Source organism: Protomyctophum parallelum, assembly GCF_964188405.1.
Source record: "Protomyctophum parallelum genome assembly, chromosome: 11".
Lineage (NCBI taxonomy): Eukaryota > Metazoa > Chordata > Actinopteri > Myctophiformes > Myctophidae > Protomyctophum > Protomyctophum parallelum.
The window spans coordinates 36,941,162-36,953,851 of NC_139707.1; the positions used below are offsets into that span (position 1 = coordinate 36,941,162).

Genomic DNA, 12,690 nt, shown 5'->3' on the forward strand with positions numbered 1-12,690 from the left:
GTGTGTGTGTGCGCAACATTTCATTTCCCCAAACAAATCAAAGATACACGCAGGGCGTGATAAAGAGATGCCAAACAGTCATATTAGACATGGCAGGCAGTGCTCTGCTGGGGGATGGAGAGAGAGGGGGAGAGGGAGAGGGAGGGAGGGAGAGAGGGAGAGAGGGAGAGAGAGGGAGGGAGGGAGGGAGGGAGGGAGGGAGGGAGGGAGGGAGGGAGGGAGGGAGGGAGGGAGGGAGGAGGAGAGAGAATACTGCACCCTGGAAGGCACTAAAACTAAACGTCTGCCATTCAACAGAGAACAGCAGACCCAGTTTCTAGCTAATGAGGTCACATTTACACAGACTTGAGCCCCTTCTGGAGGAGGGAAATTGATGGATAGATGGATGAAGGAGAGAGTGTGAGGAATAGTGGATATAGTTCAAGTATTGTTTGCCAGCTCACTCCATGCACCCAACATCAAATCAATATTGTCCATGGCTTCCCTCTAGCAAAATGCAAAAATTGGACAGCCTTGAATGTGTTTTGATACTAATTGCTCTCTTTGAGTACAGTAGATATCCTCTTCTGCGTGCGTGCATGCGTGCGTGCGTGTTGGCTGTGAGTATAGACTGCTACTCACACTACAGGCCAGTAAGCCAACAGAGTTAACAACTCTCATATATATACTACTATATATATATATATATATATATATATAACCCTGCGTTCTCAACCTATAGCTCTGTGGTTTCCCTTTCCGTGATACGATGGCCCGAGAATATACACGGACAGCGGAAACACACGACATTCACGGAGAAACGAACAACAACACAACCGGGCCAGCACGGAAAACACACTAGTGGGGGCAAAGAAGATAAAGTGTGTGTCTCGGAGTGCACTGCGACACACACACACACACACGCGTGGCGTTTTCAGACGCTGTACGGTACACTGTACAGTACAGTATATGCTGCTGTTCCTGGCATGAGCAAGCAGCAAAGGAGGATAGGTTTGTGAAAGGAACAGGGCTCAAGGCACTGCCTGCCGTGCCTCATGGCTGCCTGGGTACATAATAGCTCCAGTATGACGTCGCGTTTCCCATTTTGTTCTCCCGTTCAGACCCCTTTTGGTGTTTTAAAGCATCATGTTATTATTTAGCTATTGAAAAATAGCAGATCTACAAGCTCAAAATCGTGAAAATGTGCCTCAAATCTTGAATATATATATATTATTACATAGTGAACATTTTAACTAAAATCTTTGCTTCTGGGGAGGTCCCTGGAACAACATATTTTCAGATGGGGGTCGGCGGAGGCATATTACATATAGTTTGTGGGGTCCTTGACATGAAATATTGAGCACCACTGATACAGAAAACTGTCATGACATTCTTTTTAAATTTCGACGTCAGGCCTTTTATTTAAACACCCATCTCTTCCACCAGGGCAAGTGCCCAGACAACCTTCTGTTCTGTTCTCTCTTTTATCAGGTCTCTTAAAGTGGAAGATTTTTACCCCTCCGAATTTGCTGGGTCTACATTTTACTGAGAGCTTGAACAGCACGTCTTGTCAGTTGAGCCCGACTGACAGTCTTGTCTTTGATTGGCACAGATGATGACAGAGAACTCGTCAACACGAGTTTCGTCCACCTCTTTTTCACTTTGTTGTTGTCATCCTGTTTCTGCCCTTGATTTCACATTGTTGTCTTTTTTCTTTCTACTAAGGAAATGAAAGCCCTTTGGTGCGTATAGTCTCTCTGTGTTTGTGTTAGCTCCAATCATAATTCTCCTAGCTCTCGCCCACAACCAGCTAGAGTAAGTCGTCTCCAAACAACACCCCCCATTCCCAACTCTATTTCCAAATGTAGCCCCATTCCCAGATCGGGTTTTGGTTATAATGTCCCTCGTCTTGCCCCCGGCAGGATTTACTGTCCATGATCGGGGATTCTGGTGAGATGCAGTGAACTCTTCGTTGCAGAGGAAAAAAATCAGAAATGGTACAGTGGTTTTGGTGAGTTTTTATTCCTGTGGAAGCTGCCCGGGGAAAATAACTACACCAGACCTCAAATGAAAACATGGATTTATTTAAGGAACACAATTACCTTTCCTTTTTCGTCCTATTGGTTTCAACATATGATCAGGGCCAAGGACAACAGTGACTGGTTTATGAGTATCTTAACCGTCTTCCTGCCATTGCCGAAGCCCTTCGGCAATTGAAGCATTAATTTGATATTAACGCTTGCTGCCATTGCCGAAGCCCTTCGGCAATTGCACTTTTATAGTGCATATGATTGATCAAGCCATAATGCTACTCACGTTAGCCGGTTAGCTAGCAGTGTTGTTAGCACTGCACTGGATCGTTCATATTAATTCACCGTCACCATAAGAATCCATTCTATCCGTTTCTTTCAATCGCCTGTATCTCCTATTCCTTGTCCCAGATGGCATTTTTGGTCAAAACAGCGTTTCTTTGACGGCACGAGCCGACGTTGTGGATGGCTAAAATGTACCGGCATTGATTCGATCATGTAAACAAAGGTTGTCTTGGCAACGTAAAGCTGGCAGGGATAAGCTCACTTCCGGTTGAGGCAAAATGTGGCTTTTCAAAATAAGAGCTCAAATTAAAAAAATGCTGGCATGAATTAGGTCCTAATTTCTCAATAAATGGCAGCAGTAAAAGGGTTAATACTTACACCCTTACAATACTTAAACCCAACCATGCCTCGATCGGATCCATGTGTGACATTTGAGCTGGCTTTCTGTTCAAAGCCACAACCCAGCACAGACAGCCATGATCACAACCCATTTATTTTTCAAGCAAGCCATTCCTAATTGCCAAAGCCAAAGTCGTACGATTTGTCACACACGTTACCGCAGTGAAATTTGTTCTCCACATTTCACCCATCTCTTGGGAGCGCTCCATGTTGTTGATTTGACCCCCAGTCCAACCCATTGATGCTGAGTCTCAAGCAGGGAGGCATTGGGTCCCATTTTTACAGTCTTTGGTATGACCCGGCCGGGAATCGAACCCCCAACCTCCCAGTTACAGGGCGGACACTCTAACCACAAGGCCACTGTCTGGTTAATCACTTAGCAAATTGTCCTTTCCTTTTGGCCAGGCAGGAATTTGCTAAGTGATTAATTAATGACTTGCAGAGTTGAGTTGTCCCATATCTCTTCTGGTATCTCCTAGCTTTGTTTATTTTTTTGTGTGGGAACTTAAAGGGACACTTCACCCTTTTTGCAAAAATAATAATATGTTAATGACGTTTAGAAGATTTAGAACATCACCTGGGGTTTTTATGTGTGTAATATGTGGTTTTAGATATTTTAGATTTTAGCCATGTCCATGATGTCGCATACAGACACTGGTCTCACTTAATTCCTGCACTACATGTTGTCTCAGACATGTAAGGCAGCCCTCCCCCTATCCACAAGGTGGAGCAGTGCACCAAAGCATTGTGGGAATTGTAGTCCAGGAAGGAAGTGAGCCAAGTGTCTGTATGTGACATCTTGGACACTGCTAAAATGTCTAAAACCACATATTACACATCATAAAGACCCCAAGAAAGTGTTCTAAATCTTCTAAACGTCATTAACACATTGACCCCCAATCCAACCCATTGATGCTGAGTCTCAAGCAGGGAGGCATATATAGACATACTGTATATATATATATTTATTTGCATAACTGGTGAAGTGTACCTTTAAGCACCCAATTTTGGGCATGTCGTTAGGCTAGAATAAAATATTTGACAATCAATCTACAAGCTCGCAATATGTAACCTTATAACACCCTTGTAGAATGTCTATTTTCTAAATCGTTTAAAAATGTGTTTGTGGCAATTTCGTGGCTCAGTGGTTAAGTGGAGGCGACAGGCTGTCTCATGGCACGTGTGCGTGCGTGCGTGCGTGCGTGCGTGCGTGCGTGCGTGCGTGCGTGCGTGCGTGCGTGCGTGCGTGCGTGCGTGCGTGCGTGCGTGCGTGCGTGCGTGCGTGCGTGTGTGTGTGTGTGTGTGCGTGCCCACACCACAAATGAACCCACGCTTGAGTTCTGAATGCTCAGTCATACTGCAGTCCTCTGCCAGATGTTGACCCTAAATGTCGTCTTCTCTCTCTGTGTGGAAGATGTCGGATAGGGAAAGGGAGCGCCGCAAACCTCACTAGGCAATCTCTGATACAAAACATTAATTTCCTATCTTAATCCATTTAGACCTGACGACGGTTCCTATGTTTCTATATCGTTCTCCAACATTTTCATGTCAAGGACCCCCAAAATGATATATATTTGGCCGCCAAACCCCATCTGAAAATATCCTGTTCCAGAGACCCTCCAGAAGCAAAGATTTGAGTTCCAAACGTTCGATGTGAAAGAATATATATTCAAAGATTTGCGCCACATTTTCACCATTTTTCAAAAATAGCAGACCTACAAGCTCGTAGCGCGCCACTCAGGTGGCGCGCTATGAGCTTGTAGATCTGCTATTTTTCAACAGCTAAAGCATAACACAATGCTTTAAAAACACCAAAAGGGTGTTCCCGCCCAGAATGTGTTAACTGCTCAGAGCCCATCGGGAGTATATGCACGGATGTAGCTTGACCCACTTTTCAGCGCTCGTTCGAAAACTTCCAAGTCCTTTGAAGTCCAATGATTAAAACGGAGAGCCCGCTGGCTACACTCTAGTTGAATTCATTTACTACACTTCACTTCACACATAGTTGAATCCATGTATGGGTATTAAAAGTGTCCTGGGCTCATCCCCTGAACAACATGGATGGATGCAGCTTTGGTATAGGTTCTGGAGCTGTGTCCCGCTATGGCCGTGCTGATATCGGTGTTGTTTTTGGCGACACATTTTGTCATATAGTCTCTTGAATAGCTTTCATTTCAGTTTTAGTCACCTGGAATGTGTTAGTTTTAGTCTAGTTTTAGTCGACTAAAATGTCATGAGATTTTAGTCGACTATATCTACGGTTGATTTAGTCGACTGAAATGTGTTTTGGCGGGCCTTGATGCCGTCGTAATGACTGATTTTACACCTTTTTTTTTTTACACAAGCTCACAACGCGTCGCAAGCTTGTAGATCGTCTATTTTCAGCATGCAACCAATTTTGTAAAATGACTTATACTGGATCTCTTGTCCACTAGTCCCTTCCTAACATGTTAGTCATAGTTTGTATTTGTGAAGAAGTGGTGAAAGTCCGTTCTGTGGTCATTCATCAAGCATTGGGTTAGGACATCCAGTGTGCTGTGACGGCTCTCTCTCCACCGAATTGGTGCCTCTAAATGCCCTCCCCCGGGGGGGCGACCCTCCCAAGTATACGGCCACATGGTCGTCATTGCTCTCATCGATTTCTTCTGTGGTTTCAACAAACACCTCTTATGAACCGCAGCATTAACAGATTGCTGTCAGCACAGTGACCGAGACAGATCCATCACACACTATATATACATGTAGAGCGTCTGAGAGCGTGTCTGAGGTCAGGGGTCAGCTTGTTAACCCCTCACGGCGCGCCCAGCCACGGGTCGGTCGGTGTCGTCTCTTTAATATCCATCATCAGTGTTTCATAGACAAGTGATGAATCTCTCCAGATGGATGGAAGGGCCAGGCTTTAGCGTCGGGGTTCCCTTTCGGCAACCACATACACCCCACACTTTAATTATGCTTTTGTATCTGAACCGGTTATTATCAAATGTTGTGAGGCATGCTTGGCACAATTCAGAAAATGTTTTACCACATTTGTTCGGCATATTTTCAATTTATTAGCCTACAATTAAAGCATGTGGGTGCATATGAGGCATGCTTTGACATCTGAGAGTGCTATATGGGCATGTGTGGGCCAATGTGACACATTTTTGAGGAAAAACAGAGTTAAAGGCGTAGTGAAATGAAAAAGACGTTTTTCACACTTTTAGACCATATCCGTGGTCATCATATGGGCATACCTAACAATAGATGCCAACAAAATGGGAAAATTCTCATTTCTGTGTGTTTTTATATCAAAAGTCCATAAAAACGATTGTTTTATTTATTTATTAAAACAAAAACGTGCTGCGTGATGAAGTGTAGCGATACACATCGATAAAATCCAATAAAAATGAAGCTCACCCGTTTAATTCCCCATATCGGTGCATCCGTGCAGCACAGCTGCTACTGATTACAGAAATCCTCAGTTTTTATTCCCATTCAAGATAACATCCAGACAGTGTATTACTCGGTTTCAACTTAATCATCACGCTAAAATATGTGTCTGAAAACATTATAGGGTAGAAATAAGCCACATAACAGTAAACTGTAAACTGGTACCTACTTTATATTTGTGTTATACTTATTGTTGTGGTAGGTTTATTAATAGATTTTTTTTGGCTCATGAATTGACACAAAGCAGCTGCCGATGGGTAATGTTAATTATTACTTTCATTAACCCGTAATTAACCCTGATAAGGGAGTGCGAACAGCTCCCAGATGGGGAGGTAGGTACAATGTCTGCCCTCGCTATAACCACTTCTTTCATGTGGGTGTGCATTCAGCCGCGTTCTGCCTTTATCACACTGTATTTGCGATTCCATGCTAAAGGATATAATGCTATGGTGTTCTTGAATCTTATTTTGAAGTGATGCTTCTGTGTTTCCTGTCTTCCTTTGTAGTTGTTTCCTGCCTTGTCTCACCTTCCCTGATTTTTGGTCCTTTGTTTCACCTGTGTCTTGTTTTCCCCCAGCCAATCCTTGTGTTGATTTGATTTGAGTTCACCTGTGTCCTGTTAATCTATTTAAGCCCTGTGTTAGCTTGTGTTCTTTGTTGGATTATTTATTGTATTGCATCCCGAGTTCCAGTTCTGTTTGCTAGTGTTTAGCCTGAGCTAACGTGTTAGGTTTCTGGTCTAGAGGGGCGGGTCGCGGCTCAGATTTGCGCACGCCCTGATTGGATCTCATCGATCTGTCCGTCACCCCCGGCCCCTCCTCTCCCCCCTAGTGCAGCGCTACGTCACATCATTTGGAGCGACGCCCACCCGGAAGGGTTGGCTCCCACTTTTAGACCAGAGCGGCCAATGCGTTCCTCCAGGCTTTCAATTTTTGCACCAACAAAAATGAAGGCCTGGTACCGAGGCTAGCTAGTGTTGAGCTCCTGCAAACCTTTTTTGAATAAAGAGTTCCTTTTAGATCCCAACCGCCTTGTATTTGGGTCCTACTTGAAAACCACCCCCTGACACAAAAGGTATTAAAAAAATAAAAAAATCTTTGAACAATACTGTGAGTGTGTGTGCGTGCGTGCATGTGTGTGTCCTTGTGACTGTAGATTTGGTGATTCATTTTAACGAACCGTTTTTGTGGGATGCTTTGTCAGCCGGTCCCTCCGTTCTTCACTTTCCCCTCCCTCCCTCTCTTCTGTCCGTCCGAGGTCTGGCTCATAAATCTCTCTCTGTCGCACTTGGACTGTGGCGTTAGAATTCCATTAGCTGTAAATATTCAATAAGGATCCACACTTAAAGTCCCCTGTCCCCTCTTATCGGGCCCCCCGTTCACCAGCAGCGGTATACGGTCGTTACAGCCTTGTCTTTTGTTGTTTAGTCAAACGACGCGGGCCCACGGTTTATGGCTGGACGCTTGACAATGGCCACTTGTAAAGGATATGTGTTGGTTTTAGCATCTCAGCCCCCGAGGAGAGGGTGATAGAAATGGAGGGAGACGGAGAAGTGTAGCAATACAGGGCTGTATAAGGTATAAGGGCGGCTGTGGCTCAGGAGGTAGAGCAGGTCGTCCAATGACCCCTGTGGGTCGGCGGTTCGAATCCCGGCTCCTCCTCCTGTCCACATGTGGAAGTGTCCTTGGGCAAGACACTGAACCCTACGTTGCCTCCAATGAGTCGATCGATGTGAGCTCGCCACCGTCGGTGTGGGAAGTGAGGACGCTGGCGTCGACTGTTCGCCGCTTCACCTCCCAATGTATGAATTAATGAACCATTGTAAAGTGCTTTGAGCACTTGGAAAAGCTCTATACAATGCAATTCATTATCATTATTATTATTATACGGTAAACGTGTTTTCCGGAACATGTGTGTATATTCTATATCGTATACATGGGCAACTGGCAGCCCCGGGGGCCACATGAAGGCCCCCACCTTCACTCAATGTGGCCCACATGTTAATATCGTAATACTGAACATGACCCAAATCTAAATGAGTAGCGTAGTATTACTGTATTAACATTGTCGTGTTTTCTATGTCCAATGTATTTGTATTTAAATGATACTTTTCAGGATTCCAATTCAAAAATAGCAGAGAAATATTCAGGATTTCAATTCGAATACAGAGAAACACGTGTTTTGAGCTTGTAGATCTGCTATTTTTTGCTACGACAGTTATATGCAATGTGGCTCCTCTTGGAGTGAGCGTGGAAATATATAGTGGCCCTCTCTCCATCTTCGAAGTTGCCCATGCACCCCCTGTTCTATATTGTAGCTGCTCTTCTGCTTGCCGTGTTCCTAATAATAATAATACACAAATGCAGCCGAGAGGTGATCAATCACAATGGTATTATTGTGAGCGGCGGTCTTTCAAAGCGCCCGAGGGAAGGTGCATGCCTCCTTCATGTTATCTCACACCAAAACAGAAGGCCCGCGTTGGCGGGACTCTCTTCCACACACATTAATCTTGTCACATGGCGCGTGTTGTATACACACTGATCCCCAAAGTCTGATCAATGACCCATCCACCCACCCATCCACGGTACAACAACCCCCCCCCCTGGGGCCTTTATATAATGAGTTGCTTAATTCAGTCCATTTTGCCTGTTAACGCCTCGGCCTCTCTCGTTGGCACTCGCAATCTGGGAGGCTCTGATAATTGGGCCCACTCAATCATCGATTGACCGCTCTGATGAATGAATGGCCGTAGCAGCCCGGGACTCAATGTTGTTTTCTCTCTCCTCCACCCCCTCCCTCCCTCCGATGTCTACCAGGCTGGGGTTAATGTTCTGCTGCAGGACGTCAACGGAAACATCCCCCTGGACTACGCCTCTGAGGGGACGGAGACCAGCTACATCCTCCGAAAACACCTGGAGGAAAACGGTAAACTCATGACACGCTGCAGGTCACTTGTGTTGTGTTGTGTCATACTGTGTCGTGTCGTGTCATAATGGTGGTGTAATACATGGTAATGTTTGAGACATGTTCTTTTGGTTGCCGGTCGGCTAACGGTGGACCAACCCCGTTGTCAGGAGGTTTGCTGCTGAGAGAGAGAGGGAGAGAGGGGGAGAGAGAGAGAGAGAGGGAGAGAGAGGGAGAGAGAGAGAGAGGGGGGGAGAGGGGGAGAGAGAGGGGGAGAGAGAGAGGGGGAGAGAGAGAGGGGGAGAGAGAGAGAGAGAGAGAGAGAGAGAGAGAGAGAGAGAGAGAGGGAGAGGGAGAGGGAGAGGGAGAGGGAGAGGGAGAGGGAGAGGGAGAGGGAGAGGGAGAGGGAGAGAGAGAGAGAGGGAGGGAGGGAGAGGGAGAGGGAGTGAGAGAGATGGAGACGGAGTGAGAGGGGAGAGAGATGGAGACAGAGTGAGAGGGGAGACAGAGTGAGAGGGGAGAGAGATGGAGACAGAGTGAGAGGGATAAAGAGGAGAGAGATGGAGAGGAGAGAGACATGGAGAAAGAGAGAGAAATAGAGAGGAGAGAGAGATGGAGACAGAGTGAGAGAGATGGAGAGGAGAGAGACAGGGAGACAGAGTGAGAGAGATGGAGAGGAGAGAGACAGGGAGACAGAGTGAGAGAGATGGAGAGGAGAGAGAGAGACGGAGAGGGGAGAAAGGGCAGATCAGTTTAGCTTTTGCCATTCCGTTCTCCATGTACTGCGTATAGCAATTAACTGGCTGCTTCAGTAGGGCAAGCTGCTCATTGGCCATCATCACCCCTGCAGGGGGAGAAAAAATTCAAAGCAAAATTCAAATCAAAGTCAAATTACTTGAAAGTACACTTTCCATTTCCTCATGTAGGAGACATTGGCCTAATGTGAGAGTGTGACAGTTACCAGTTAATAAGTCATGTGGTTACAACATGAGAGACGAGGAAATGGTGCTATACTGTAGGTTGGATAGTAGACTAGTACATGTGTCCTAATGAGACAGTATTATACTGCTATATGCAAGTGGCCCCGGAGCATCTTGGTTCAATCGGCTACATGGCACTCTTGCTTTATTGCAGTCACACGGTTTTAGTCAAGTCTTGCCTACCAGAGCCCATCCTGACACAGGACATAGTATCCCATGGTTTTAGTCAAGTCTAGCCTACCAAAGCCCATTCTGACATATGACATGAGACAAATCTCGATGACACATGTTCATACATTACTGGCGAATTTTGGACAAACTCTGTAGGAGTACTAGTATAGCAAATAGTGTGTTTTGAAGAAATTGTAAAATACCAAGTCTGTGCTGTGCGTGTCTGTGTGTGTCACCCACGCATGCACGGAAAGAGAGGTTTATTATTGCGAACGCAGTGAGCCACTTACTATGACAGCAGGGGCTGAGTGTCTGTGTGTGTGTGTGTCACGCTGTGTGGTGTCACGCTGTTACACCACCGGCCCGCCACCAGAGGGCGCAGCTGTGGCACGCACGCACGCACGCACACACACACACACACACACACACACACAGGGCGCAGCTGTAGCACACACACACACAACCACACACACACGAGCTGCGTTCGCTTCACGCGTTTGCGCGTCTTACTTGTTATAATAGCCTTTACTTAGTGTGTTCCGTACAGTTCCCTTTTCCCCTCTCTTTTTAATGTGCCATTTCTTTGTAACATCTCAACGGCATTCTCTAATAATGGTTAAAGAAGATCTTTGCCCTCCCTCCCTCCTTTCTCTGTCTCGTGTCATCTCCCTTGAGTCCTGTCTGATGAGACACTTCCTTCAACGCCACAGCATGTGGTGGCAGTTCTGCCGTCTCACCCATTCCACATTCCACCCACTTTCTACCATTAAGCCATTCTGGGCGGGAACCCCTTTTTGGTGTTTTAAGCATTATGTTATACTTTATTAGCTATTGAAAAATAGCAGATCTACAAGCTCATAGCTCTGCTATTTAGGTCTGCTATTTTTGAAAAATCGTGAAAATGTGGCGCAAATCTTTGAATATATATTCTTTCAGAGCGAACGTTTTTAACTCAAATCTTTGCTTCTGGTGGGGTCCCTGGAACAACATATTTTCAGATGGGGGTCGGCGGCCAATTTCATATCGTTTTTGGTGGTCCTTGACATGAAAATGTTTGAGAACGACTGACATGGAAACCTAGGTTTTATAGAAATACAGCCTTTTTTTTTTAGAATCGGTCTAAATGGGTTAAGCCTCATGCACTCTCTGTCAAGTCCCACTCAGTTAATCACATGGCCCATTTATTACACATTACGATGCGTGCCACTAACGTCTACTGAATATTACACAGTCACGATGAAGCAAATGAGCTTTACCGTCACTTTAGCATGATAATGCAAAACATAGATTTAGCTAAACTACGATTATTCACACAAACTCCTTTGATTTATACCTAATAATGTTCTGACCCAATTTTGCTACAAAGCCGTGTGCGTGTGTGCGTGTGTGCCTGCGTGCGTGCGTGCGTGCGCACGCGCCCCTGACAGGGAGAGTGAACATGCACAGTCAAATGTGCATGTTAGTTTTTTATCTCTGAGGATTATTCTGTGAGACGTGGAGTCAACAGGGGAGGGAAAGGTGCAGACAGAGACAGACATGGACGTTGATGGAGGGCTCTCCTCTCCTCTCTCCTTTTGCGCCGTCATCTGTCACCACCGGCCACACAGGATCACACATGACAGACGAGGACTACTTACTGACTGCCAGACAGCCGGCTCATCACAAATGCAGACCACCTACTCTGTCTCTGCTGTCCTGGCTTCAGTAGTGCTCGCGTGCACACATACTGTACTGTACTGTACTGCACGCACGCACAGACGCACGGACGCACACGCACCCTTAGTCCCTTATTCCAGCCACTGAACAAGCTATGGGGGCTTCTGGGTGTCATTGCTGCCCTACTATGAACCCCTGTGGTAATCCCCGTCTTCTCTCTCTAGATACATCATCCTCTCCAGCTCCCCCCCCCACCCCTCCACTCTCGTGCCACCCCCGAAACACACTTTTGCCTGCACGATCTAGGTCTCTCTGTTGCCATAGCAACGTTTCTCCATGCTCTCTCTAGCCTGTATGTGTGATGGAAAGGAGAAGACCAGCCGCATCACTCTCTTTGCTACAGAGAGATTGCGGGGTGACAACAGTAATCTCATAACAAATCCTTTCTTGTCTCTTTTTTTTTTTTTTGCAGTAACTCTTAAGTTACAGTGGCTAAACTCCTATAGCTACTGTAGACACATCTTAACATTTTCATGTATAACTAACAGGTTACCTGCTGGTTTGGGAACCACCGATGGTAAGCATTCCCTTTCTAACCGGGATGTCAAGCCATAATAATAATCATAATAATAATAATAATAATAATGGTTGTGCCTGACATGCCGTAGTAGTAGTAGACCCCAAAGCCTAAGGCTCTCATTTGTTTGCTAAGACAAACCCATCGATTAGGCGATCCAACCGATCCATGTGGAAAAGTCCCATTAGTTAGTGCCCCATAGCTAATCGCTGAGAAACATAGATTGATCTGTAATCAATACGCCGCTACAGCAAACCACTAGAACCCCGGTGCCCACTGC

General features: G+C 45.8%; 1 protein-coding gene across 1 annotated transcript in view; it reads left to right on the forward strand.

Moving 5' to 3' along the window:
• The window catches only part of myo16 (myosin XVI), a gene marked incomplete at both ends in the record, with an annotated part of 120,000 nt that overhangs the window by 32,395 nt on the left and 74,915 nt on the right, over positions 1 to 12,690 (forward strand). Inside the window, 1 exon segment of the mRNA XM_083776781.1 lies at positions 8,939 to 9,047. Coding sequence (XP_083632907.1) covers positions 8,939 to 9,047 — 109 coding nt within the window.